The sequence below is a fragment of the Xiphias gladius genome, chromosome 19 (assembly GCF_016859285.1).
Source record: "Xiphias gladius isolate SHS-SW01 ecotype Sanya breed wild chromosome 19, ASM1685928v1, whole genome shotgun sequence".
Lineage (NCBI taxonomy): Eukaryota > Metazoa > Chordata > Actinopteri > Istiophoriformes > Xiphiidae > Xiphias > Xiphias gladius.
In genome coordinates, this window is record NC_053418.1 from 5,281,011 (window position 1) to 5,307,546 (window position 26,536).

General features: G+C 42.0%; 1 protein-coding gene across 1 annotated transcript in view; it reads right to left on the minus strand.

Moving 5' to 3' along the window:
• Positions 1-2,261: 2,261 nt before the first annotated feature.
• The window catches only part of srrm4 (serine/arginine repetitive matrix 4), a 57,681-nt gene continuing 33,406 nt past the window's right edge, over positions 2,262-26,536 (minus strand). Inside the window, exons 2-13 of the mRNA XM_040154629.1 lie at positions 20,688-20,822; positions 12,890-12,973; positions 12,664-12,744; positions 12,546-12,572; positions 12,271-12,321; positions 10,584-10,667; positions 9,609-9,774; positions 5,790-6,112; positions 5,403-5,582; positions 3,875-3,976; positions 3,605-3,760; positions 2,262-2,568 (exon numbers count right to left, since the gene is read on the minus strand). Coding sequence (XP_040010563.1) covers positions 2,262-2,568; positions 3,605-3,760; positions 3,875-3,976; positions 5,403-5,582; positions 5,790-6,112; positions 9,609-9,774; positions 10,584-10,667; positions 12,271-12,321; positions 12,546-12,572; positions 12,664-12,744; positions 12,890-12,973; positions 20,688-20,822 — 1,696 coding nt within the window. The remainder of the gene's footprint in view (positions 2,569-3,604; positions 3,761-3,874; positions 3,977-5,402; positions 5,583-5,789; positions 6,113-9,608; positions 9,775-10,583; positions 10,668-12,270; positions 12,322-12,545; positions 12,573-12,663; positions 12,745-12,889; positions 12,974-20,687; positions 20,823-26,536) is intronic.

Below are 26,536 nucleotides of genomic sequence, written 5' to 3' on the forward strand. Positions count from 1 at the left end.
GGGTGATGGATTGGAAATGACTGAGGAACGTAACTCTCTTAATTATACGGAGAAGGCAGTTTCAAACTTTTTGCATCTTCAGAATCTGGAGTCAAAGCATCCCTCGAAATAAGGTTTAAAGAAGTAGTTTAGACATTTTGGGAAACATGCTCATTGGCTTCCTTGCCGGATTGGAGGAGGAGATCGATGCCGGCCTCGTGTCCGTGTGATAAGTGTGAACTTACGATCAGCGGCTGGTAACTAAGGCTAACTTAGCCTTAGCGAAAAAGAATGGAAACAGGTGTAAAGAGCCAGGCTGGCTCTGTCTGGAGGTAACGAAATCTCACCAGTTACCTCACTAATTAATAGTGACATACCAAAACTGAAGAGCACAAAACATCAGGCTGTGGCTCTACAGGGGTTGTGTGTCCGACTGTGTGTCTGACCCCCCCCCCCCCAGGCAAAACCACAACTTGTCGTTTTAAACTAAGCATAACAGCAGATTTTGTTGCCTTCAACTCCTTCCCCGTTTCCCGACTTTATGCTAAGCTAAGCTAACCGTCTGTAGCTTCGTAGTTAGCAAACAGGGGTCACCGATCTTCTCGTCTGACTCTCGGCAAGAAATCAAATGAAGATGTTTCCCAAAACAGAAGCTCAGAAGGGAAGGATCTTTTCTGCCACTCCAGTTTTGGCTCTTCCGTCTTTCGAACATCTGCTTCTACTTTGAGGTTCATGTGTGAGTTAGGTGCCAAAAACCGAGGCAATAAATTAGAACAAACCAAAGATAAATTACAGCAGCGTCATGATAACTATAAATTGACAGTGTTGCATAGAAAGTTTGACCACTACTGAGAGGGACTAGAAACCAATAAATATTAAATAAGTAATAAATATTTATGGTGCTGCACAATTCAAAACTTGACCTTCCACTGTGATGTAACTCTAGAACAAAAACACAGCTGATATACGTGTTTTGTTCCAATGTTGTAGGAAGGGAACATTGTTCACGTAAATAAATGATGTTCATAAATTCAGGCTAATTTTCAACATGCTGCAACCGAATGAGGTACAGCTTTTTCTTCCTGTGCTCCACAGGAATCAAATAAAGACAAATCAGACTGATACACACATATACAGTATATTAACTACAGCCCAGGTTGTTAATTTAAGCTTTGAAATAGATAAAACGTATATTATCTTTGCCTTTAAGTATCCTTTTCCCAAAACAAATTCATTACATGTCTTATTTGCCACGTATTGTCGAGAAAAAAAAAAATACCTCCTCTGACTCCGTGAACCCTCTGTCAAAAGAAATCCCCCTCTCTGCTCCTGCGCAACGTTTCGATTGCTTTCTGTTGTATTACATGGACTGACATTTCAATTGTTCCCCACTTGATCAGAGGATAAATTAATTTGACATTTGGGCTGACAGGCAGTTTGCTCACCATCAGGCCACCCTTTCCGTCTCATTTTTCAGAGGAAACACGTTTGTTCTCCGCCTTGTGAAGTGCCGAGATCAGAGCAATAAACCTTTTCCGTCTTTCTGATAACGATCCCTCTGAAGCCATTTGTAGACGGTTGGATCAAAGGGCTCAAATGTTAAAAGATCTGGGACATATATGCCTGACATGGGACGGTAAAGGTCTGATGTCCTGTTAAACTTTGCCACTCGTTTGTGAAGTATTGAACTGGTGCGTCTGCATTTGCATACGGCCAAAACAAAAATTGCAAAAATAAAAAAAATAGACTGGGATTTAAGCCATTTACATCCTTATTGCGTTGTATCATTATCGTGATCGTTGCACCATATTGTTAACCATTTTAAATAACCGTCGCTTTTCCAATAAATATCAAGTTTATAATTTTAAAGCATTAATTTAAAAGAATAATTTAATGGAGAGTTCACAGACATAAAAAAAGGAACAGTGATGTTGGTTGACTAATACAGGAATAGTGTTTCTTTGTACTTTGTTAAATTTCTAAGGTAAATATCTAACAGATGAACAGTCGCAGGCCACTGTGAGTGCTGATGCATGAGGATGCAGTACAAGAACAAAAGAAACAAGCAAAAAGACATTCAGTCTCCAGGGGATCTTAGTGGTCAGAGTGAACAAGACTGCCTCAATCGAAAGCCGTGGTCGGACCCCTGATGGGACATTTCCACTCAAGTGTCAAAGCGGAGCACGGAGAGGCACACAGCCGATTGCCCCAACATCCACTGTCCTCGCTGTCAAGTGGAAACCCTGACCGGCGCTTCAGGCCTTCAGTGTTCCCTGGGAAACTTAATGCCTGGTTTTGTTGCGTTTGTTCAACGAACTGCGACTCCGGCTGCGACTGCGGGTCCCAAAGATTGAGTCCCAGGATGAACTGCGACTGTAGCTCCTGTAGGAGGAGTAACTTTGGCTCCGGCTCCGACTCCGGCTCCGGCTCCGGCTATGGCTCCGGCTCCTGCTCCTGCTCCTGCTCACGCTGTGAATTGGGCTGCGAGAGTGGCTGCGGGTGAAGAGGCTGCTCCAGGACGACACGCTGGTGGACCGACTGCTAGATGAAGGACTGGGTCGGAAGTAAGGGATGGGTCGCTTCCTGGCACTGTGGAGAGCCAAAAAGGTAAGTGCTGTGAAACTGACAAACAGGAACGTAAGACAATTAAAGCTGCAATGTGTATATTTTACTAAATCTTAAAGCTACACTTATCAGTACGTGTAATCTGAAAGGGGCCACTCATTCTGACGAACACGCAACAAATTATCATCCGACCCTATGGTCCCCCTCAGGTCTACTGAGCAGTTTGGCGTCTTTCAGATGCACTTTCAACGTTTTGGTTCCCTTTCATCACTCTCATCGTTGTTGTTTTCAACTCACCAAGTGGCCAAAGACTCAACCCCAAATGAAAGCTAATGCCGCTCTGCGTCCGCTTGATGGAAATAGACAACTGGTTGCAAACAAGAAGTTCCTGTATAAATATTGTAGGTTGATAATTTTGTAAATGTGCTTACAGCTTGTTGCACGGCCTCTTAGTGGCCAAAAATATCAATTCAAGCAGGCTGAAAGCCAATAGAATTTTTTTTTGGCCAATCACCCAAACAAACAAACAAAAAACCCACTAAAACGCTCTGTATAGATGAAGGGAGCCGCAAAGTTGTATGAAAATTCTTTGACACACAGTCATTTGGCCCATAATTAATGTACAAATATTGACAAGTGCAGCTTTAAAACAATATAGATTAGTGGAGCAATAACTACATAAAAGTTGTTATTGTAATCTCTCTGTGTCATGTGTTCTTTTGTGCATATTTCTTGGTGTATATCATTGTGAAATGAAAGAAAACTAAAGCTAACTGTGAGGCAGACAAGGTCTGTTCTTGTTGTTTTTTTACATTTCAGATTGCCCGTGTTTGCCATCTGTTCCTTTAGCACCTGTGGTGGCTTTAAAGCTGACGATTATCTCTTCCTCTGGCTAAATGCCATTTCAAAGTAAACAGCTCATCAACACGAGGGAAAGATTTCAGCCTGGGACCTGTCCAAATGAAGGGGCGCCGGATGGGACCGGCGATGCAGTTTTTTCTGGCTTTAGGCATAAAAGCGTATATTGTAGCTATAAATAACTGGGCTGGGAGAGCTGTACCTTGTGATTCGGCGTGCTTCCAGATGGCTTGGGGAGTCTCTCCTCCTTTTCTTCATGGGGGAGTAGGATTTGCGTCTTCGTCTCTTGCCACTAACCTTATGTGCATGCTTCACATCTGTCTCTCTGAAGCTATGGGCTCTCTTTCTGTCTCGTAGTCTGGGAAGTAGACATAACAGTGTGAAAATGTAATCACCAACAATGTAAATATCTGTGTTCCTGCAAAGCACAAAGGAGGAGACATTAGCGTCTGGAACATTTCGTAAAGTTCACCTGTCAGCACTGTATCTGGAGAAGCTTCCTCTGGAGCTCAGGCTGGCGACGCTGCCTCGTCGCCTCATGTCAGCTGAATAACTCGGAGAGCGCGAGTGCGAGCTGGCAACAAGAGAAATGACAATGACAAATCCCCATGGAACTTAGCTAAGCAGCTGCAGTTGTGATTCATGTTATGATTTATGCAGATTCCCACCTCGACAACAGGCTGGCCTGAAAATGCAACTCAGAGGCTGTCTACAGGAAGGGACAGAGCAGACTCTGCTCCTTGAGGAAGCTTAGCCTAATGTGGAAGCTTAATGTGTTGCAGCCAAATGTTGCAGATCTTCGCCCAGTCTGCTGTGGCAAGTGCAATATTCTTCACTGCATTCTGCTGCGTCCGCAGCATCAGAACCAGTGACACCAAGAACCTCTGAACAAATTGATCAGGGAGGCCGTGCTCTGCGCTGGGCACGTCCCTGGAGACCTTGGAGTTGGTCGTGGAGGGGAGCACGTCGCACAAACTGTTGAACATCGTGGAGAACATTTCGCATCCCCTCCGTGACCTTCTGGTCAGTCAGAGACTCCTTCAGCTCCGCCGTGACAAGGAACCCTACAGGAAGTCGTTCCTGCCAGCTGCCATCACTCTGTACACTGATTCTCCTGTGTGTCGGGAAACGGGACTCCTCTGACAGAATCATTCTCCTTGTAAAGCACAGACTGCTCACCTGGACTTTTATGACTTTTATTTATGTTATGTTCTGTTATATATCAGATTATTCTGATCTTTCAAGGTTGCGCGGCTCTATATACTGAATGTAATCACCCGACTTACACTAATATCCAGCGTATTATGGCGTATTATATTACCACCATTGCACAGGGTATATTCGCCACACAGTACAGCTATGGGTCTATCTTTAGTCTACTTCTTTTTCTATTATTAATATATATTTTTTTAATTTCATACTTATTTAGTCTAATTAGTTATTGTACAGAATTGAGCTTTTACTTGCATTGATTATTATTTACCTACCTCGTTACTATCTATCTATCTATCTATGTTAGCGTGGCAACATGCTCACAGTGACAATGCTAACAAGCTGTTTAGCAAGTACAAAGTTCACCATGTTAGCATGCTAACATTTGCTAAGTAGCCCTCAACACAAAGTACAACTGAAGCTGATGGGAATGTCATTAGTTTTGCAGGTAAACCATAGTACTGAAATCTTGGCCCGATGGTGGCGCTAGACGAAAAGTCAGGGGATCAACAAAGTTAATTTTAATTTATTATGAGGGGAACATGATCGTATGAAACAAATGTAATGCCGATGCATCCAAAAATCCAGGCATCTCACTCAAAAAGAAGTCAGGAAGAAGTCAGTGGATCACCAAAGTCTTTAAGATTCATCGTCCAGGAACCGTAAATATCTGTACCAATTTTTTTGTAAAAGTGGATATAAGTGTAAGTGATGCAAAGAAAAGTGCTAAATGAACAAAGTTATCATTAAAGTTATTACTATGTCCAACATGTAAGTAGTTAACCCACCTGCAAGATGACAGCGACGGGCTTCGAGAGTAGCGTCCGCAGTATCTGGAACTCCCCGAGGATCTGCTGGATGACCGGGTTTTCAGTCGCCTTCGCGATGACTTGCTCATCTTCTGTGAACAGCCGGAAGTCTCTGGAGGTCCCACAACTTCTACCCGACACCCCAAGGTTATCTGCTCTCTGCAAAGAAAACATTAAGATTCCTCGCTGCTTTGCGTGATAAGGCCCAATCCTTTGTTGTTTTTAGGAAACGCTCTCCATTATTCTCCCTCAAAAGATGAATATTTCACAAGAGGAAACAGAGCATGGAAACACAGTACGAACGGCCTGCAGTTTTCCTAGGAAGCATTGATTCAGATGGATTATTTATTATGAACAGAACATTACCTCTTGCTGTTTCCACTGAAAAGGGTTGCAGACAAGCCTTCCTCTCTGTACGCTTTGCATAAGGAAGCGTAGCTGGTCACAGAGTTTCCTGAATCTGAGGCATTGTCTCTGTCAGTGAACTTCAGCTTCTCTGGAGAGGCCAGGCGTCGACAATGGCTCCTCTTGTTGTCAGTGACACTCGCCCGAGAAACACCAGTTTTGCTCGATGGCGGTGAAGACGTGTCATTCCCAGAATCGTAATCGTGCGGACCTTCGGTATGGCTCGAGAAATGCTGAGACCCTTTTCCGTGTAAGAGCTCGCTTCCAGGTTTTGACGACAAAATCTGCAAAGAGACAAAGAGGCTGCAGCTTAAAACCAAGCGTGTGTTGATAAATGGAACCTGCTACCTGTTTTGATGCATTGTGAATACTCTAGTAAAAAAGCACATATTCCCTTGAAAACACAGAGAAGAGATTTCTTTTTCTTTTTTTTTTGGGACAGAAAACTTTGAGAAAGATAAAGACATCATGCAAATTTGAAGCATGCGATTAATCTCAGAAGAAAGTTGGAACTCAACTAAAGTCAGAGAAATAAACAAGAAAGAAATTTAGATAAAGTAAGTCTAAACTAAAATAATTATATGAAAGGAACAAAAAAAGAGCAGAGAACAAAGAAAAACTATGTGTGGAAAAATCTACCGGCTCTAACTCCAGTGACGAGAAAAAGAGTAAACAATAGCCCCATTGAAAAGCCTCATTTAAAGAACATTGAACAAACATCACAAAAATGGGTATTATGTAGAAATGAAAAGGATTGCAGACAAAGAGAGATCCCATCAGTCTAACTAAGAAAGCCCTCAGAATAGGACAGATGACTGTGCTCTTTCCCCTGTGAAAAGTAAATAATTAGCCTGCACCGACCTACAAGTAAATCCCTAAATCTGCGGATAGCATCGACTTACCAATCAAGATTTCCTCCTTAAGTAGGTAAGGTGTAAGAAAAAGGGAAGAGCGGGCAACATAAGTGCATCATTAGAGTCGTAAATTGCAAGAAAAAGACAATAACCCTCTCTTCAAACCCAGAGCCAGTTAGACGTATATTGGCATGTTCCTTTTTCTGTCCTTAATGGTGCATTGTTTCGGAGTTTTTCGGGAGCGAGAGTACTCTAAACGTGTGCTTGTATGTGAGTACAACTATTGCACACTGAATTTAGGTAGTTTTTTTGTACGGCAAAACGTCCACAGATGGAAGAAGATACTGACTCTCCGAGAATCATAGGTGATTAATCTTAATAAAATGATAATGTCTCTTAACGTAGTGATTACCAGACACTCAAAGGTTTATCCAGTCTGTCCTCCCGAAGACTTTCCATTATCTAGTCTACAGGTGACACAACAGACCAACCCTGAGGGAAATTAAAGAAATCTTTGTACTTCTACCATCCTCTCTACCAGCCGCATCTACACACAATCTGTGTGTACTCAGGAGTAAGAATTTTTCACTTACAGAAAGACAAATTTTAAATAGAGACATTCTTCAATGTCAACTCGAGATTTCTTGACAAGGCTGCTTTCAAAAAATCATTTCATCTCTGCCTTGGTGTTTTTTGCAAATTATTTTTGTGTGATTTCTTTTTGCTTTTGTCGCCACCACGAAAGAAATTCACCAGTTCACCCATTGTATTTACAGAAAAGTTGACATATTGTATAATCAGCCACATTAATGTCGATTTTTCATGTTTTGTGGATTTTTCTGTCCAGTCATACCTACCTTTCCCTTTATGGTTTGCTTTTTATTGGGAAAGAAATATTAAGGAAAGATCATTTTGCATTACTCTTTTAAATCAAATCAGAACCCGTAAATAAATGCAAACACCACTGAATAATTCTGACACAGTAAAGCTGACCCCCTTGGTGACCAACTGTGAAGTCCTCCTGAAAGTCTTTGGGATATTGAATGCCATGGCATGATTCAAAATATAGATTAATTTATTGAATTTCAATTAAAACCCTTTGGTGTGTAATTAAAAACATCTGTCTGTTCAATTAGCATAATGTAATGACTGCTGGAGAAAAATTAAATACCTTTTATGCTCCAATAAGCATGAGACAATGAGTTTAAGGCCATAGCTGTATTTATGATGCTCTTTGGGAGAACATAATTTAAAAAAAAAAAAAAAATAAAGGAAAACCAACCTGCAATAAACAGCAAGATTTTAAAATTCAAAGTCTGTTGTCTAGAAGTTGTCAATCACACTTTAAAGATGTTTGTTTTCTCTTAGTTGCAACTTCAAGTCATCTCTGCAATCTGAACAACTGAAGCTGTCTGCTGGCAGTATAATGTAAAACAGATGCAATGACCGGAGGGAGCTGAGACGGGCCAAATTGAAAAGGAAATACCCCCCCCCTTTTTGTTTCATGTCAAAGCAGGTTCCTGGAAAAATGTTAGTATGTGAATATTTATAGACAAAATACGGTAAAAACATCATCTCTGTGCACATCAGGACAAGATGCACCTGGGTCTTATTCACCCCTTTAAACAGGAGGGTTACATTAGGTCGGCCCACGTCAGTAAACAGAAAGGACCCGACCTAACCGGAACTCTAAAGCTTTCCTATTGTTGTTTTGGTCCAAAGGGGCAAGTAAAAACGCATAATTACTCCTTCAAAGTGAATATTGTTCGTCTTTACTTCCTAGTTCAACCCGTCTCCCTAATGATTATGTTAAAGTTGGACAAGGATATGTTTGTATCCAATGCCCACGTTGGGTGACACTGGCTTTTTCATGAATATCGTCTGGCAGACACTGATTTATCTTTTGGTCTGTGTTCCATCTCTAACCGTCCCTAACCTGAGTGTCTGCACAACTGCGGTCTGCAGATCCACTTTTGATGACAAGACAGTAAACAAGTGCTTGCCGCCTGCTGCTTGCAGATCACAGGCTGACAAACAAATGCAGAGTGGTAACAACATTGTCTTTTTTTTTTTTTTTTTTAGGTTCATTTCTGTTCATTAAAAACCAAAAATGCATCCCTTCCTGTGCAGCATTACACTTTTGCAACCTGTGTGATGCCCAGTACACCCCAGATAAAAATAGGCAACTCTGAATGTTCTTTAAACTCAGCTACAGGCTTCGTTACCTCCTGTAGGAATCAACTACAAACCCAGTAAACATATAAAACATTTTTAAAGTCAACACATAAAGCTTTAACAAAGCATTTTATATTCCTGATATTTACCATGTCTGTGATGCACACAGTTGGTTAAAATAGTTAATTAAAAACATTAGCAACGAATGAAATATTGATAAGGTTATAAATAATACCTTTAATAAGGGAAAACAAATGCATAGTGAGAAATAGCTCTTGAAAATAAAGTATTTGTTGTTGGTGTTAACTTTCATTTGGATTTGACGCTTTCTTTTTCAACAAGAGGGAAAATTAGCTTTCAAGACACTGTATTCACATCGCTGTAATTTAGAGAACGTGTCATATTTCCCAGTTTCTCCAGTGGTACTGTTATTATTATGGGGTGGTCTTCTCTACCAAGTACTGGACGCCGTTACTTTGAAAAACAGAAAAATACGAATTGACAAAATTACGGCAGAGTCAGGCCATGTACAGTTTTTTTGATTTTGTAAGTATTCATCCCTTAGAGGATAGCTGTATGGGTTTATACATACCATTTTCTGAAAAATATTGTTTTGTTTTTTTTCCCAAACCCAACCGCCTCACTGTAGGCATTTTATTTTTGACGGACAATAAATTCTTTTACATGGCCATAACTGAGAAAATCAAACTGAGCCACTGGCAGCATCGTTAGAGTCCTGGAGGGTACTTACGGTGCCTGTTGAGAGGATGGAGCGATATTTTGGGGCCGTTTTACACACAGATTTGGTTGCAGGTCTCCACTTAAAGTCTGTGTGGTGGAGCGCTCCATCGGTTTCCGCTCCAACGGCTGCCAGGTCTCCTAGTGCCTGATGTACCACAGATTTTTGCAGACGGTTTCTGTGGGAAAATGCCGCATTTAGTTATAATGACACCACATCATGACGTAGAAGCTTCTTTTCTCTTGCACTTAAAAGTAAAGTGGCATTTATGCACAATAAACGTCAGTGAAGGATGTGAATTCGCACCGGCGACATTTTCTTCTATTCTGGTGTTTTGACGTCCTTGATAATTTGATCGATATAACCCTGGAAAAGTTGTACAGGAACGCTCTCTTGACCGAAATCCCAGCAGCGAAGATCAGCTGATTGGATTTCGGCTGTACAAAGCCGTTGGAAAAAAAAAAAACGGGATTTAAAGCTCACTGTGTCTTGATTTTAATTGTGATGTCCTCTGATTAATATCCCAAGGAAGCTCACCGTAATTAGATTTCAAAACGGTAATTTCAGAATATTTTCCATAGGATTTAAACTCGAAAAACTGGACCTCAGTTGGAGTTCAAGCTGAAGTGAGTTTTGCCTGGTCTCATGTTTTTTGGGCTCTTCCCGAGGATGCCTTTCTGGCTCTAAACGCAGCGCACTGCTTGAGATCATCACACTATCAACCCTGTTCAGTATAATCCATAAAAACTGTCTTTCATATTATCACATGTCCAAAATTTTGCAATATGTCATTATAATTGAGTGCATCGGTCTGTGGAGTGAATTTTGGGCCCATTTCCTGTGAAGGACTGATAAGGGCTGGTCGTGGCTGAGATCAGGAAGTCACCTCTGCCTTATCAGTCATCGCCGTGGTGTGACCAAGAACTCGGCAGACACCTGGGGCTGATAAGATAAACCGAGGGAGTGGGGGGGGGACGGGTCCCTTACCTGTCCTCTGTGGAAGAATGGCAGGAAGAACTGTCCGACTCTGACCTCCGATAGCGTCGTCTTCGCCGTGAGTGAGTCCGGGAGCTGGGGGAGGCGATGGGGAGAGCAGAGGAGAAGCGACACAAGTGGATAAACAGCTACGAGTACTAGAGACGCGGCGACTGACAGAAAATATATGCCAGTTATTTTTTATAAGCGGTTAATCGTTCGTGTTATTTACCGAGGACAAATTCCAGCTTTTCAACTGCGAGGACCAGACGCTTCCATCTTTTTAATACCACTGTAAATTGATTACATTTGTAGATAATGGTCAGACAAATCAAAAATTGTGTAGATTTTCGGGCTGTGGAAATTTGTAGCGATTTTTTTTTTTCACCATTTGTTTGCATTTTATAGATTAAAAGATGATTCAGGTTCATTAGAACTTGGGTCTTATTTTCTATGGGTTCCAATAACACAATAGTCACTGAATGAATTTCTGAGAACGGGGAACGTGGCAACATTGCCACACCAAGATGCAACAGTTCAAGAAACGAGGTCGGTCAGAAATTCAGACAGGTTGGAAAACAAGTTTAGTCGGATGATCAAAACCGCAGAAAGTACTGTGGGTCAAAGTTGAACCAGGAAGTTGGTCTGTAAACTTTGAGAGATGCAGCGAACAACTGGACTGACGAACCTCTTAATCACCTTTGTTTTCTCTCCCTAATCACTCGGGCTCACCTGGGGTGCCCTGGTGGCCTCTGTCGTAGGCTCTGACCATGAAACACAATGTCCGAGGTTTGTGTTCGACACGTGTACATACGTACAGTATGTCGTATATCATTCGCCATCTGGGGCTCACCACCATTTCTTGCCAGCTGTCGAATAAAGCTAAAAGTTTTAAAGTTTAAAACCGGGAAAATCTGATAATTTTAGGAAAGTGTGTTGTATCTGAAATCACAGTCAGGCTGATTAAATGAACCGAAGCAAATCACAAAATTGCTGGCAACGAAGTCTAAAACTAGGAAAATAAGATGTACCCAAGATATGATAAAGTGCAATTATTGTTTATCCAATTCATCTTACTACAGATACTATGGATAAATGAATCAAAAATTATATCATCATTAGTCATCATAAATTCCAGCCCTGTAGAGTTCATCTCCGCCTCTCTGTGTTAAAGGCCCTGAAAACCTCAGCTTCCCACTATGTGACAGGGGTCCTGATTTATATGAACCGTAGAGAGCACATCAGAGAAGGTGGGAGTATAAGGGAACAGCAAAGGCATGAAGGCCACAAAAGAAGAGAGAGGAGAGAGTGGTAGTGAGCTTGAAAGCAGCGGTTCCTGTTGAAGTAAGCAGCGACTCTGTGCTTACAAACAACGGCCCGCTCTTCCCAATTCAAACTATAAAACGTTGCAAGATCACAGCATGAAATTGGTTTCTCTTACCCTCTTTCACCCACTTTCCTCTTTTTGAGGCTCAAGCATTCAATCTGTTTTCCTCCTTGCCCGTTTTTTTTTTTTTCACACACTGCTCAAAAATTGGAAGCTGCATGTTTCTGAATTGACCCATCCTGCCCCTGACTTAAGAGCATTTTTGGAGGATCCTCTCTCTTTCTTCCTCGGCAATGGGTCTTCTGAAAAGGTTGGATGGTTGCGTTGGATTTGTAGAGTACATGATTCTGATGCAACAATGCACAGACTGACCTTTTCTTGTGCTTGCGCTCGTCCCGCCTCTTGTGTTTTAAACTGGAGGAGCTGGTGGGAAAGAGAATAGAACCATGAGTGAGGAGTTTTAAGACTGGCAAAGCCTGATCTAAAAAGTCTTACTGAAAGCAGGGGCTGATGTAACACCAAATTCAAGACGGGATTATGTATGCAGGCGAGAACCGTTTGCCCTGTAAGTTTACTCTTGTAATAAAACATTAAAAGAGCCACAGCCACAAGACATGCACAAAATCTTGCAATAATCATATACGTACCTGTGTTTTGACTTCTTGGAGGTATACCTGGAATAGTGAAAAAATACGGTTTGGGTGACTCAAAAAAATAAACGTCATGTGGCTTTTTTCGAATATTGTTACAGTAAGCAAGAGCTACCTATGCCGTTTGTTTTTCTTGGAGCTCTTCTTCTTCTTCTTTTTCTTCTTCCTCAGTGGCGACAGGCTCTGGGAAGGAGACCTACGGCAGGGGAACAGATGAACATGAACTCTGGAGAGTACCAAGAATTCTCCTGCACACCTTTCGGTTTATTGACTTCAGGAAACGTGACGAAAGGGCCCAACAGTACACCTCAAGGCAGAGTCATCTCACTTTGGGAACTGACCTTTTCCTTTTCCTCCTCCGTTCAGACTTTCTCTTCTTCTTCTTCCCCTTGGGACGTGGGGAGAGTTCCTCATCAAAGGAGGGGCTGCAAGCAGAGACAGAGCACAGGGGACACTTCTATATTAAATCTAGTGAAGGGACATTAGATGTTAAATTTCAGCTGCAAGAATCTGGCAGGGTCAGCAGCAAATTTTCGGAGAGCGAATTACAGCTTCTGAATCCCAGTATCTGGACTTTTGGAATCTGATTTACACTGTATACTGTCCACCTGATACATGTGAGTCCGACATTCACGCCCTTTTAGCCGTGTTTGCTGAAAGCTGCTGTCTGCTGCGGTCAAAAATGACTCAGTGAGAGCGGTGAGGGCAAAACAGCTAAACAATGAGCTGAAACTCGGCTTCAGTCCTCCACAGCTGCGTTGGTTCATCTCAACGAGCGACCCCTTTCACACTGTCGCACTGTTTTCACATTTGATGCATTGTTATTACATAAAACTTTAACTGTCACCACATTAACCATACCTTAATCACAGTTTATTTTCCATAACCACAATCTTTCCAAAACCTAAACCATACCATAGCTGCCAGGCAGAGATACGGTGGAAAGCAACACATTTAAACATTGATCCTGGATGTAAAAAACAGCAACGTATAACATATATATTGAAGACTTTGAGGGAATTTAATAAAAGCTATTAAGTATATTTTATCATAATTAGTACATGAATCTTTTAATTATGGCCAAAAACGTGTTTTGTGAGGTCTCAGTGACCTTGACCTTTGACCTTTGAGCACAAAATTCTAATCAGTTCATCCTTGAATCCAAGTGGACGTTTGTGCCAGATGTAATGAAATTCCCTCCAGGCGTTCCTGATACTGTATCTCACGTTCAGAAGACTGGGGGGGACATGAGGGGCCCAGTGACCTTGACCTTTGACCCTTGGCCTCCAAAATCGAATCGATTCATACTCGATTCCATGTGAACGTTTGTGCCGAATTGGAAGAAATTCCCTCAAGTCCAACTAGTGTCCCTGAATGTGACAACGAAAAAATTGAACTGCTTCCTACCGAAAAAGAACACTCCGTGTGAAAACAGCTGACAGTGGGATTTGTCAGCTTTAAACATCATTGTTCAACGTTATGAGCACAACTAATGAAATTCCATTCAAGTGAGAACAATTTTTTTTCCTCCATACTTTGGGTGAACTGACCCTGTAACACAAGACATAAATTACCCATGTTTTGAAGTACTGACTTGGGAATGAGCACAGTTTGTATTAATAGCTACAATAATACGGGATTCCACAGTGTGCGAACTTACACAGGAACACGCTCTTCGCCTCCTCTTATTTATTGGATAGAGAAGTGTTGCTTACAGTTTTATCTGCGCATTTCACGCCAAGTGTGAAACCCGCTCTATAAAAGTCTACATGAAAATCTACATCAAATACTGGTGGACCTGGATCCAAAGGATTAAATATTTCCGAGTCCAAAATGGGAGTTATTTAGGTTGGAGATACTACTTGTTAAGAAAGACACCGAGTACAACAAAAAAATACTGTATATTCTTGTGGAGTTTGCTGTCATGTTTTTCCTGGATTCGTTGCAAACAAATAACCCAGAGCAGAACGGGTGGGGTAAAATAATCCACATGACTCATCACTGGCATCACATAACAGCACATGAATGCATCCTGATTCCCTCTCACAACAATCGCAAGCAAGATTATCTGTGAGCCAAACATCCCATATGAGATGAGCCCATCACAACAGAATGATGAAATCCTATCCAGACTGGTATAAAGCACAAAACAGATCGCGCGCCAGTGAGCCTCACCGAGGTGAAGACTGGTGACGACAACACGCTCGTGTGTTACATCCCATCCACTGGCAGGTATGCCCCCTAGCTAGCTTCACAGCGCAGAGCCCTCTGCGTGTAGCCTTCGAATACTCGAACTCACACTTCGTCAGTTTGACTGAGTAAGTGTGTTAAGGACAGTGCTGAAGGAAGGAGTTCGTAGTCCTAAAAGAGCACTCCAGTGTTTTAGTGTGGCTATTTAATTCCTTTAGGGGGCTTGCTTTTCTTAAATGTTCGTGAAAGAACCAAAACATCCCCTACACTCATTGACTTTGGAAGTAGGGGTGCACCAAACTTGTGTCTTTAAAAATAAAGGCCTGGTGATTAAATTTGTCTGAATTTCATTTCTGTCGTTGATATTCCCTTACAACCAAAGAAATCATAGAAAGCCTGGCTCCTCCTGTAGACGTCACGCATTGCATGTTAGAACTTTTGACGCGCACGCGTGCAAACGTTGACCTGGTTGGCTAGCAAGTGGGGTCAAATCAGGCCAGTGGACACTTCTAGGAAATGTGACAAAAGCAGATATTTGATCTCTTTTTTAAAACCTCCTTCTGAGCCAACTAAGCACCTGAGTGAGAGAGAGACAGGAACCACAGCTGACAAGTTGACACCTGCCCCTCCCGGATCTGTGCCGGCGCACCGACAGCAGCAGGGGCAGCTGCAGACTGCCCCGCTCGGCGGTACTGCTCTTCCTACCCTGTCTCCTGAGGCTACTCAAAAGGCAGGCGCAGTCTGGCAAATGCAGTAAAAGGCTAAAAAATACTCAAGTAACAGTAAAAGTACAGTTCTGAAAAGTGTGCACCATCTGAGCTAACTGCAGGTACCTACTTCTCTATTTTTCCCTATTTTCATTTTGCCTCATGTTGCGTTTCACAAAATGTATTTTTGAGATATATGACTATATGAATAGCTAGCCTTCATGGCAGTAGTGGACTGTAGTTCGAAGTATATTCGTAATATTCGTACCTTCAAGGGCCTATGATTTTCCTAATGACTTCTGATTTTCCATTTTTTATAAAAGGATTTTATTAAGTTTTTATTTAGGTATTTTTCATCGAGGATTCATGATTGATGCACTGTCCAGGGTGGGGAACCATGGAAGAAGTGATAATGGTGCGAGTGGTGACGTGGTCCATGGTATGCCCCATGAACCCCCACTTTTTTAGGCCCTACCTACCTTGGAAATGCCTATAGCTTTCAAACTCCAGGCTTCCGGTTTCTCAATCAGGCTTTCTGTAAAAAAATTGTAGTCTGTAATCCCAAACCAAAATCAATCAAGTAATGTCACTTAGGGGAATTTTATTAGACTTGACAAAGCTCCTTCTGAGCCATAGAGGACATTATACAGCAAATGTTGTAGTCTGAGAAGTATTCCTCATCACTCGTAACTTGACTTAGATGTGAAAAAAATTGATGGAATATCCCTTTAACATTAAATAGGTCAGAAATGTACGCTCAGTAGCCAGTTTATTAGGTACACCTAGCTAAGACCAATGCAGTCTAATACAACAGTCCTGGAGTATATCCTACCCTCATGGGGGTTATAACGGTCAGTTTTTGCTGACACTGTTGTAGACAGGTGTTGATTCAATTGTATGATAATTATGGGGCCTGTAGTTTGCGATGCTGTTGTAAGAACATGTTTTACTCAGGCTCCCTTAGCCCTGAAATAGATCTACATGATAGCGCCACTTGTAGATGCAGAAGATTTGTGGCACATTTGCATGCCTTTGTAGTTCACGGACACTGCACGCCTGCACACATTTTCCCCTGCAGCGACACACATACTCATGCTAGCCTGAGATATTCTTGTCCTCCACCCGCTCTTCTCCGAAAGTACGAATTCATCATTGCAGTGAAAAGAAACATGTCAGATTCCATCTGTTGACCAGCTTGATTGCTGTCCAGAAGTCCAATTATTTGCTTTGAAAATGACAGATGTGGAAAAGGAAATGAAGGCCTTTGAAGCGCCGCAGGCTCGTCGGAGGGGCCTGTGGCGCAGAACCGGCTTGCTGGAACTCATAAGATGCAAAGGCAGGAGGGAGTGAGCCAGCATGTAGGGTGATACAGAGCAAGGAAGAAATCTGCAAGAGGATGCTTTTGACTGCGATTCACTCAAGCAGCCTCACCTTGGCTTTACCAAGGAGGTGTGAATATCATGAAGGCGTGATGAAGTGTTCGCATCATTCGTGGCAGGGTAGAGTGAGCTACTAAAATGGAGGAAAAACCGATCGTTGCAATCAGCGGGTTCCCGAATGTTTACAATACAACTTTGACAAGTTACTGGTATTTGGATGAGAAAAAAAAAAAAAAATACACAGAAGCTAAATTACTGTCGCACCCGCAAGCTCAGGAGAGATCCAAGAGAGCCTGCCACTATGAATCCGTCAACAAGACGTGAGGCTACAACAAATGCGCTTTGAAATGTGGTCCTTTAAAATTTAATTTTCTCCATATTAATGACAAAAATGGGTAAATCAGCATTCTCCACAGAGAAAAAAAGTTTGGAATAATACAAAAACTAAAACCGGAATATACTATGAGAGATAACAGATTTTGTACGCTGCATGGTTTCACTGAGAATAAAACTAAGCATTAAAGATGAACTCATTTTCTGAAAAAATATTTTCATTGCACAGAATTAGGCTTAGCTGGGCTCTGGGCGGAATACATCAAAAATGCCTATAAACCTCAGATGTGTAAGACACATTTTTAAGCCCTTTCAAGCTTACTAGAGGGTAACCGCTTGCCATTTATCCGTCAAATTCTAGGAAGTGTAGCAGGTCACGAACAGCAGGTCACGCACGCAGGTGAGTGTGATCAGACCCGGGTCCAAACAGCGAGCTGCACTCCTCTTTGATACATGCAACCGCAGAGCCCTGGAGACCATGTGCCTGTTTTCTTGGGGTGCAGGAGACTGTCTTGCCATAATAAATGGCCTGGGTTGGTGCAGTCGGGGGTTCGGGAGCATTAGGAACTGAAATGCATTAGGGCTGATTAGACAGACCAAGCCCAAGTACCCTCTCCTAGTAATGAGAATGCTTTGTCACTCATTAACACCTCTGCCATTCTAGCCTTGTAGAAAAAGAGCACAAGGCGGGAATTTGCATTTTTTTTTTTTTTCCCTGCAAGCAGACACAGTTTCTTTCGATGAGGTGGAGGGAATGAAAGGGAGAATGAGAGAGCAGTCAACTAGCAGCTACACTGGGAATGGTGATTGTGTGGAACAATGGTGTATGAAATAGGGATTTGGGGACATCTGATGTGAATGTGCTCAATGCTGAACGCAGCCTAATTTCCTGAAGAGCATGTTGATCCCCCCCCGCCGCAAACATGCAGGAATGAATATATACATGTGCCTACATCCTAGATATCTCATCATTTAAAAAATATATCACTTGTTTGGTGTCAGGCACTGGTTTGTGTTCCTATTGACTGTATTGCGTTCAGTACAGTCACGATCAGGTGGATTTCAAACGTTTTTAGTTGGGTTCAGGTGGGGTTTTCAGGCAATTATATTGGTTTACTAACAACAGCTTTCTAAAAGCCACTCACAGTAGCCAACATACTTTTTCTAGAGGGAAGCCGGTGTCAGTGTCTTGTGGTTTCATGTCATAATTAACGCTGGTTGCTCTGCTAAATTGGGCTGCGGCCGGCCAATTAGCAAGATAACAATCTCAAGAGCAAATGCCTTTCTCAACAGAGAAGATTTCTCTCCAGCAACAACTCGCAGGGCTTTGTGAGCTCGTACGGCTTTGAGACAAATAATTTGGAGACGAATCTACCTCAATAGCCGCTTTTACTAAATGGAAATGAATAAACAGAAACACATTTTTTTTTTTTTTTTTCACGTATCTCTGCTCCTCTTGCTCGCATTCTATGCATTCGTTTTGAAACCAGTGAACCTGCTGGGAGATGTGTGATGCATCTGCGTCGCCTCAGTATGCCTCTGTCAAGGTTGGTTGTGGCTGCTCTGTCTCCCCAGGCTTACCTCCTCCACTGCTGACCTCCTGGTAAAAGGCGATGATTAGCCAGGTGCCTGTTGGTGTCTGTTGCATGTGAACGATCTCCCAGACGTGGGCGAGACCTACTTCTTCAATGCATTCTATTAGTAATTGGTGTATATTTGCAATTCAGAGTATAGTTTATAATATTTTAACAATGTCTACTACAAATTAAGTTCATATACTTATAATTTCTATTGCAAAATATATTTTGTGGGAAAAAACTACTGTCTGGATTATGTTCAGTGGCAACATTTTTCAAGTGAGGGCTGCCTTTCCTTTTGTTTACAGCCACGGATTTGTATGACGGGTGGATGGTGGTCAGGGTGGATGGTGGGCAAGCATAGTACCAGAGACCAGGATTTGTTTTCTGAGTACCGAATGTGGTACCAACAAGAGCATTTTGGTTTAAAATCTGGGACAGCCTGTGGTTTATGTTGACTTCTCCACTAGAAAAACAAAGAGCAAGATTCCACCTGACTCCACTATTAGTGCAACCTCTTCTGGTAACGCGCAGGTCGCACACATTCAAGGGCACATTCCTGGCAGACTACTTTGTAGCATGAACGACATAACCCCACAGTTGTAAAACCCTGTCCTGTAGAATTAAACACTGATGTGCGGCGCTTTGGTGTCAGATAAACCTTCAAACACATCAATGCAAACGGGATTTCCTGGATCATGTTTCATCTTCCTAGTGCAACACTACCACACCAGCGCAGCCCCTTGCATTATTCATCGTTTTCAATCTGAATGAGGCCTTAGCATTAAGAGGCGCACTGTGTATGATTTGTTTTTTAATCTTTACCTGTCGTAGTCTAAATCACGGAGAAGGGGCTGCAGTGGAATGAAGGTATCACCGTTGGGGCACAGAACCTCGCCTGAAGTACAGAGCATCTCTGGTAACTTCAGAATAAATTAATACACTTTCACAAAACATAATATTAAGCTTCGAGGAAAAGAAGCAGAGTTGCAACGTAAGACGGAAAAGACAGGCGTATTTAATGAGTATGGCGATAACTAAACTACTGACTAATATCATAAATAGACGCAAAGTGCCATTTCGGTATCCTGCCTTTGGCATAAAAGCTGGTAAACGGGAGCGCGCTGTGTCCGCTTTACTGATGACACCTTCTGTCATTCTTCAGTTTCTGCCGTTTGGAGATGCAGACAAGTCCTCTAGCGTAGATTCAACTCACACGAAAAAAGCTCTCCGTTTCAAGGATAACAAACACCATAAATCCTGCTCTCCGTGCTTTTTCCTATGTCGTGTCGTTTCTTGCACGCAGGAACCAGAAAAATGATTATATTAACATTAAATTCAAAAACAAAGAGAAGCAGCCGGCGGGTAAAGTTCACCCAAAGAGGAAGTGATTCGTGTTTATGATCCTCTCTAACGCTTCAAATGCGGCTTCAGTCGTGTTTTACAAATCACTGGCTGCTTGCCTGCTGTGTATCTGCAAAGGCTTTGAAGGTGTCAGATTAATTAAGAAGTTTTGAAAAAAAAAAAAAAAAAGCGACTTCTGGTTCAAGGTGTGAAAGCGAGTATCTGAATGACACAGTGTATAATTCCTCACAACATGTTTGTATTTCTCCACCGGGCCCGACCTGATAAGACTGTTTACCTTCCACATGCCAGAATATAGAGATTAGCTCCATTTTCTCACTTAGAGTCAAGCCCTGAAGGAGTTTTAGTGTACTGTTAAAAGACTTTATCATCAGCACTGTAATCTACAAAAGCACCTCCAGAATCAAATAACAGCTTATACTATTCATCATCAGGAACGTTTCACTCTGATCTACAATCCTGCAACTTTAAAGGATATTGATTTCTTGACTTTCTTTACAAGCACTTGTTCTTTGAGCTCAGAAAACAGTCTTGATGGTTTTCGAGTGTTGCTGCTTGGCATTTGTGAAGGCATGAAGACTAACTCACCTCCTGACCCTGCGATGACCGTGGTGTCTGCGTCCTTTGCCTTTGATGCAGCCATTTCGGTCGGCAGTGTCGGCCCTGGTGACCGCCGCTTTCCTCTCATCAGTCTTTAGCGGCTGACAGGCTGTTATTTCTGAGCTGTGAGGAAAGCAAAAAAAAAAAAAGCAGAAAAGCAAAAAAGAAAAAAGGAAGAAAAGGATTTAGTTTTTTTGCTCTTGAGCTTTCCCATTAGAACTTTACCGAGTGATTTTTCTAGTTGTCCACACAGTTAATGCTCCCATCACACAATAGTGAGGGGGGGATTTAACATGCTTGGTTAGCCCTACTCCCTCTGGTCTACTGGGTATGTGTTTTATTCCCCTCCATTGCTCCCTGCCAGCCGCTCTCCGGGAAAATTGGAGGTCAGCCATCTACCATTCAAATTGAGGTGTCAATTGAAATGTAGTTATTTACATGCCTCAGTTGCCCTGGCATTTGGGGAAAAAATGGTGTTTTCTATCTTGCGTTGGGTAGATGCGGCCACGGGAGATGCACGGTCATAAGAAAAGTTCTACTTGAATTTTGCCCCCCCCCCCGTTTCTGATAAATCAGAGCTTATACAGTGTTAGTTATCAACATGTATACACAGGCATAAAAGCAAAATCAATAAAAACTAGAAGTCACATCCCCACGGCCTCTTGTTTAAACATATATTCTGCAGTTTTAAAAATGAGGCTAATTATGTCTGGCTTCCGAATAATGCTTCTATACTGTAAGTCCGGTGTTTACTCATTCATCTGCTTCCACCTGAACCTCCCAAACACCTCCACCAATAGTCAAATGCGGCTGCAGAACGAATGACTAAATAGAGTGAATGATTAGATGTGAGGGCACCGTTCTAGCCCTGCTTATTATGCTCTGTTTTAGTCATGGGAGATTTGAGCGTAATTACACATTCTCCTCTTCTACGAGTGGCTCCTGTCTGATTGTAATGAGAAGATAATCAGAGCCAGAGATTAGGCCGTCAACGCCGCGGCCTCCTCCTCCTCCTCCTCTACCCCCAGCGACGAGCAGGCAGGAACCGTCGCTTTCTATCACTTCACCTTCATTTTCCTCTGCTTCTCCGCATAAGAGGGAGTGCCCCCCGGCAGGGAACTAATAATGTAAGACGGCAGACTGGGTGCTCCAACATGACCGAGTGTTTGAAAGGTAATAGAGGTGATAAAGACAGCCACCGGAAGGATAATTAGTCTGATCAAGGAGGCTGATGGAAGGGAACCTTTGAATATACCAGTGATTTGTCTAAAGTTCTCCCAGTGCTGCTGGAGATACAAATAAAGGTCTGCTTATATTGTCTTCTGAATAGTTTTTGAAAGTGTTTGAGATGACAAACTAAGAAATTTGATCATCTGATCACATTGATCCATCATTAGTGTTGAATTTTGAAACTGATGGAGCACAGTTTGCATTGTCTGACCTCATCTTATTTCAAGACTGTTGGGATTAGAGTTGCAACAATTATCCAATTAAACAATTGGTCAATCTAAGGAAAATTAATCAATAGCAATTTTGATTATAGATAATTCTTTAAGTCATTTATCAACCAAAAATTCCAAACTTCCTTTGTTTCGAGCTTCTTAATGTAACGCTTTGCAGTTTTTCTTTGTTATACACGTTTGCGGACTGAATATTTTGATGGAAATTAAGTGATTTGATCGAAAACTGCAACAACAGCCACTTAATGGACCTTGTGGTGAGGCTGTTTTCTCAACTGAATCTCTTTGGGTTTTGGACTGATGGTTGAACAAAACAAGCACAATAACAAGCCATGCGTTGGGCATTTACCACTAGTTTTGGACATTTGATATACTAAACAAAAGATTTATGAAAAATAACTGATCGATCAATCAAAACATTCAAACGTTTCATTTGTTTCAGGCCTAGTTGGTATTCACTTACGATGTAAGGGAGTGAAATGTCACTGGCCGGACAGTTTCAGTAACCATTCCATGGGCTGTTTATCAGTGTGTACCGACAACACACAAACAAACCAGTCAGTCAACACAAATCACTTAATGGAACATTGAGGTAGTTCAAGCAGACATAGAAATTGTTTATAAGTCACATGTTCCACACTATGGAATCATATGAACACACATGGTCACAACCTATCTCTGATACAGATCTGAACCATATATATAATTTACTGGACACAGGAGAGCAGAAGGCTGAAGCATTTCCACTGTCGGACGCTCCGCTCTCTCTCCCTGAAAAAAGCCGGAGGTGGAAAGTGGCCCAGTGCTCCTCTTCCTGGCCCCCTCTCGGCTTGTTTGTTATTTACTGTCACTCTAAGAGCCGCGGTTGATGAGTTCTAAATGAAATCGATTTCGCTATCACGGATGCACATTCCCTTGATCCGGCCCTGCAATTTCTGGCCGAAACTTTCCAAGCTATAAGCACCTGGATTTATCGTAGGTTGTTTTTATCTGTCAAATAGCACTCCCCGCTCTCTCACTCTCACACACACACACACACACACACACATACACACACATACATACACTCTCATCCACTCTCGAGCGCGGACAATCCTTTTGTAGTTGTTATTCATCACCAGGCAGCGGTTGTAGGTATTTAAAGGGACAATTCAAAGCACCAAACTGACAAAAAAGGTTTGAATGAACGCAAATACTGAGCGGATTAAGTGAGAGTACTTGATGACAAAGAATTACGTGGACACTAATCTGCCAAAATCCCGACTGGATTTGTTTACCATAAAACAGGTAAAATGAAGTCATAGACTGGGATCAGCTCCGTTATAATCCCCGCTGAAATATGGCATGATGACAATGCCACTGACTGAAACCATTGTCTGTGTACAGCGACGCTGCAGATACAGGTAGCATCCTCCTAAAATTTTTGACCTCTCATGACCTCCCTCTTCGTACCTGCCGCACCGTACATCTATGCATCGGCACGGCTCCCTTGGTGAGGAGCAATGTTGTCACTGGAGCCTGACAGAGGTGACCATGATCGTGCTGTGATGAGCTCTTGTTTCTCCCCTTGATACAGTGGGCGCGTCCAACTCCTGTCACAGGGCCCCCCCCCCCGGCTCCGCTGTACACCGCTGCTGCTCACCGTGGACGGGTAACGTGCACTGACAGATGGTGAACAAATACACGTCGCAAACAGCAAGACAGTGCTTTTTTCAAGATGGCGAGGATGTGATTTTCACCTCTGTGCGTTCCCAGATTTGGATGGAGAGATGGAAGCTATGCAGGGTGTGTGTGTCTGTGTGTGTTTATATGCTAATACTTTTCTTTGCCAAATACATCTAGGAGGAAATCGTATCGCTCCTCGGATTCATTAAATTAACAATGTTTTTTTTTCCAACTCAGGAATTTTGACGCTCTTACACTCGGCTACTAAAACATAAAACGATCTAAACCAACAATGAGGTGATCCTACCAACAATTGTTGTCTGTGTATATTCTGGGATATAGCTTATTTCTCTATGTCACGGAGGTCCATTGTTTTCAACAGAGTATTAAAAACAAATCAAGTAGCCACACGCTGGACAACATGTTCCTTCATTACCAGGAAAAAAACAACCCCTTTGGTTTATTAACACCACAGTTCCCAGCTGTTTTAAAAAAAATTGACATATTCAGTAGGAACAAATGGGTCTGGGGTGCCATGAAGAGCAGGGGAACAGACAGCCTGGGGAAGTGGGAAAGTATTGAGAGGCGGACTAATACTTTGTTAGGTTTTTTTAATTCGATTTGCTGACAAAAACTCGAAACACAGAATAACACCAGACGTATCCTTTAAGCTAGTAAAAGTGGTTTAGGTTAAAAATTGAAATATAATGGGTTGTGCTTTAAGTCACAGTTGAATTTTCAGTAATTAACCAAGACACAATCTTTCCTCAACTTTAAACAAATCTTTTCGTTGTTATTAATGCTTTAGATTCAACAAGTGACTATTGTATGGAAAACAAATTAAATATGAGCATTTAGCAGTTTTGTCAAGTCTGGTAATTTAAACATTTCCTTGTTAGATTGATTTTTTTATTTTTTTTTAAATCAATGTGGCCTCATGTTTCCTGATTAGTGGACAGTTGGAAAATTGTAATAAATAATAATTTATGGCATTTATCGAGCAAAAATGCCAAACATTTTTAGTTTCAGCCTCTCAGATGTGATGATTTGATGGTTTTCTTCCTCATATATCATAGTGAAGTGGCTATCTTTGGATCTTGGCAATTTGAAGACATTACCTTGGGCTTTAGAAAATGGTGACTTGCATTTTTCTGCCCTTTTCTCTTTGTTGACTACATGATCAATCAATTAATTGAGAAAATAACTTCCAGATTTAAAATAGATATAAAATAATTGTTAGTTACAGCCCTAAATGAGTTGTAAGTGAACAGAACTTTTAGGAGACAGTGTTGGTTTATACTCTAAGTATGCACAGGACTAATGATATGTCACATTATCAACAGGTCTATTTGGCCCAAAAAAAAGAAGATAAAAGAGAGGGGAAAAGCAGAACATGTTAAACCTTGTCACTTTTTTCTATCTAACCAGCTGCTTGTCTTTTGACCCTCCAGGTCTGTGCTGAGATATTCATAAAGCATCAACAGCCCGAGCCACAGGAGGATCATCATAGTTTGTGTACAGTTTCATTGTCCACACCCCATTTACGATGTAAAATTGAGATAAACTGCTACAATAGCTGCCAGGAGCTGCTCAGTAATCTGCCAGCTGCTTTGCAGAACACATCGCTGTCGGCGGGGCTCAGGCTCACAACATCAGCCGACACCTCACAGGTGTGCGAGAAGCACCCAGGCAGCCATTAGCCTCACCAGCGAAAACAGTGCTGCACTCCTCCGATGTTTGCATTAAAAATGGGTTAAAATCACACCGCCGATTAACACAGATTAAACCCTCAGCCGCCCCAATTACATTCTTCTAGATATGTTTTCATCTGCACTCTGCTATTTCAAATCAAGTGTTTACTCGAAGCATGTGGGCAAAACTGCCTGACAGTCAGCTTCAGCTGGGGTGCTCGAGTGTGTGCACAGCTGGATGAATCTGGAGGATCTACGGGGACACAGCACAACACACAGCACTCGAACGCAACCTTTTCCTTCCAACTCTTGTGTCTACAGATGCCCCACTGTGACAGAATGAGATCGTACAGGATAGAGTTGAGAGACACTCGAGGGGCATTTCTGCATTTTCTATCCTGTGATCTCATCTGTTCTCCCTCTCAGCTGTGTCTTGGTCTCACAGCGTAGAGTGTACCCTCATAACCTTTGCTTCCAGGGTCCAGTAAGTTTGATTCATTAAGTTTAATTTTGCACGTTTGCACCTCACGCGTACACTTTCTCATGGTTCAACTTTGTGAAAATATATTCTACATTAGAAGATGGTATTGTATCCTCCATGTTTTAAATGGATCGGTGGTTCCCATCCCCTTTGGCTTGGGACCCCTTAAAGGAATAAATCAACACTTTGGGAAATATGCTTTTCCTCAGAGGGATTCTTAGAGGTCTGAGAGGTAAAAGTATCAAGTGTTTCAGAGGAAAAGAAAAAATGGGGGAAAAAAACATACAAAATGTACATGATTTTGCGTAACAGAATTATTTTTTGGTCTTTCTAATCCCTTTAATCATCTTGTGACCCCTCTGAGTGATGTTTAGCGCCCTATGTGGCACCCAAGCCTCCAGACTGGGAACCATTGGAATAAGTGATACCTGAACTCCAAATATTTTCATGAGTAATGGTTTCAGTGGATAGATTCGGGTTCTAAACATGATACGTATGGTGTTTTAGATGCGTCTCCACTGTGCTAAGAGCAAAATTCCA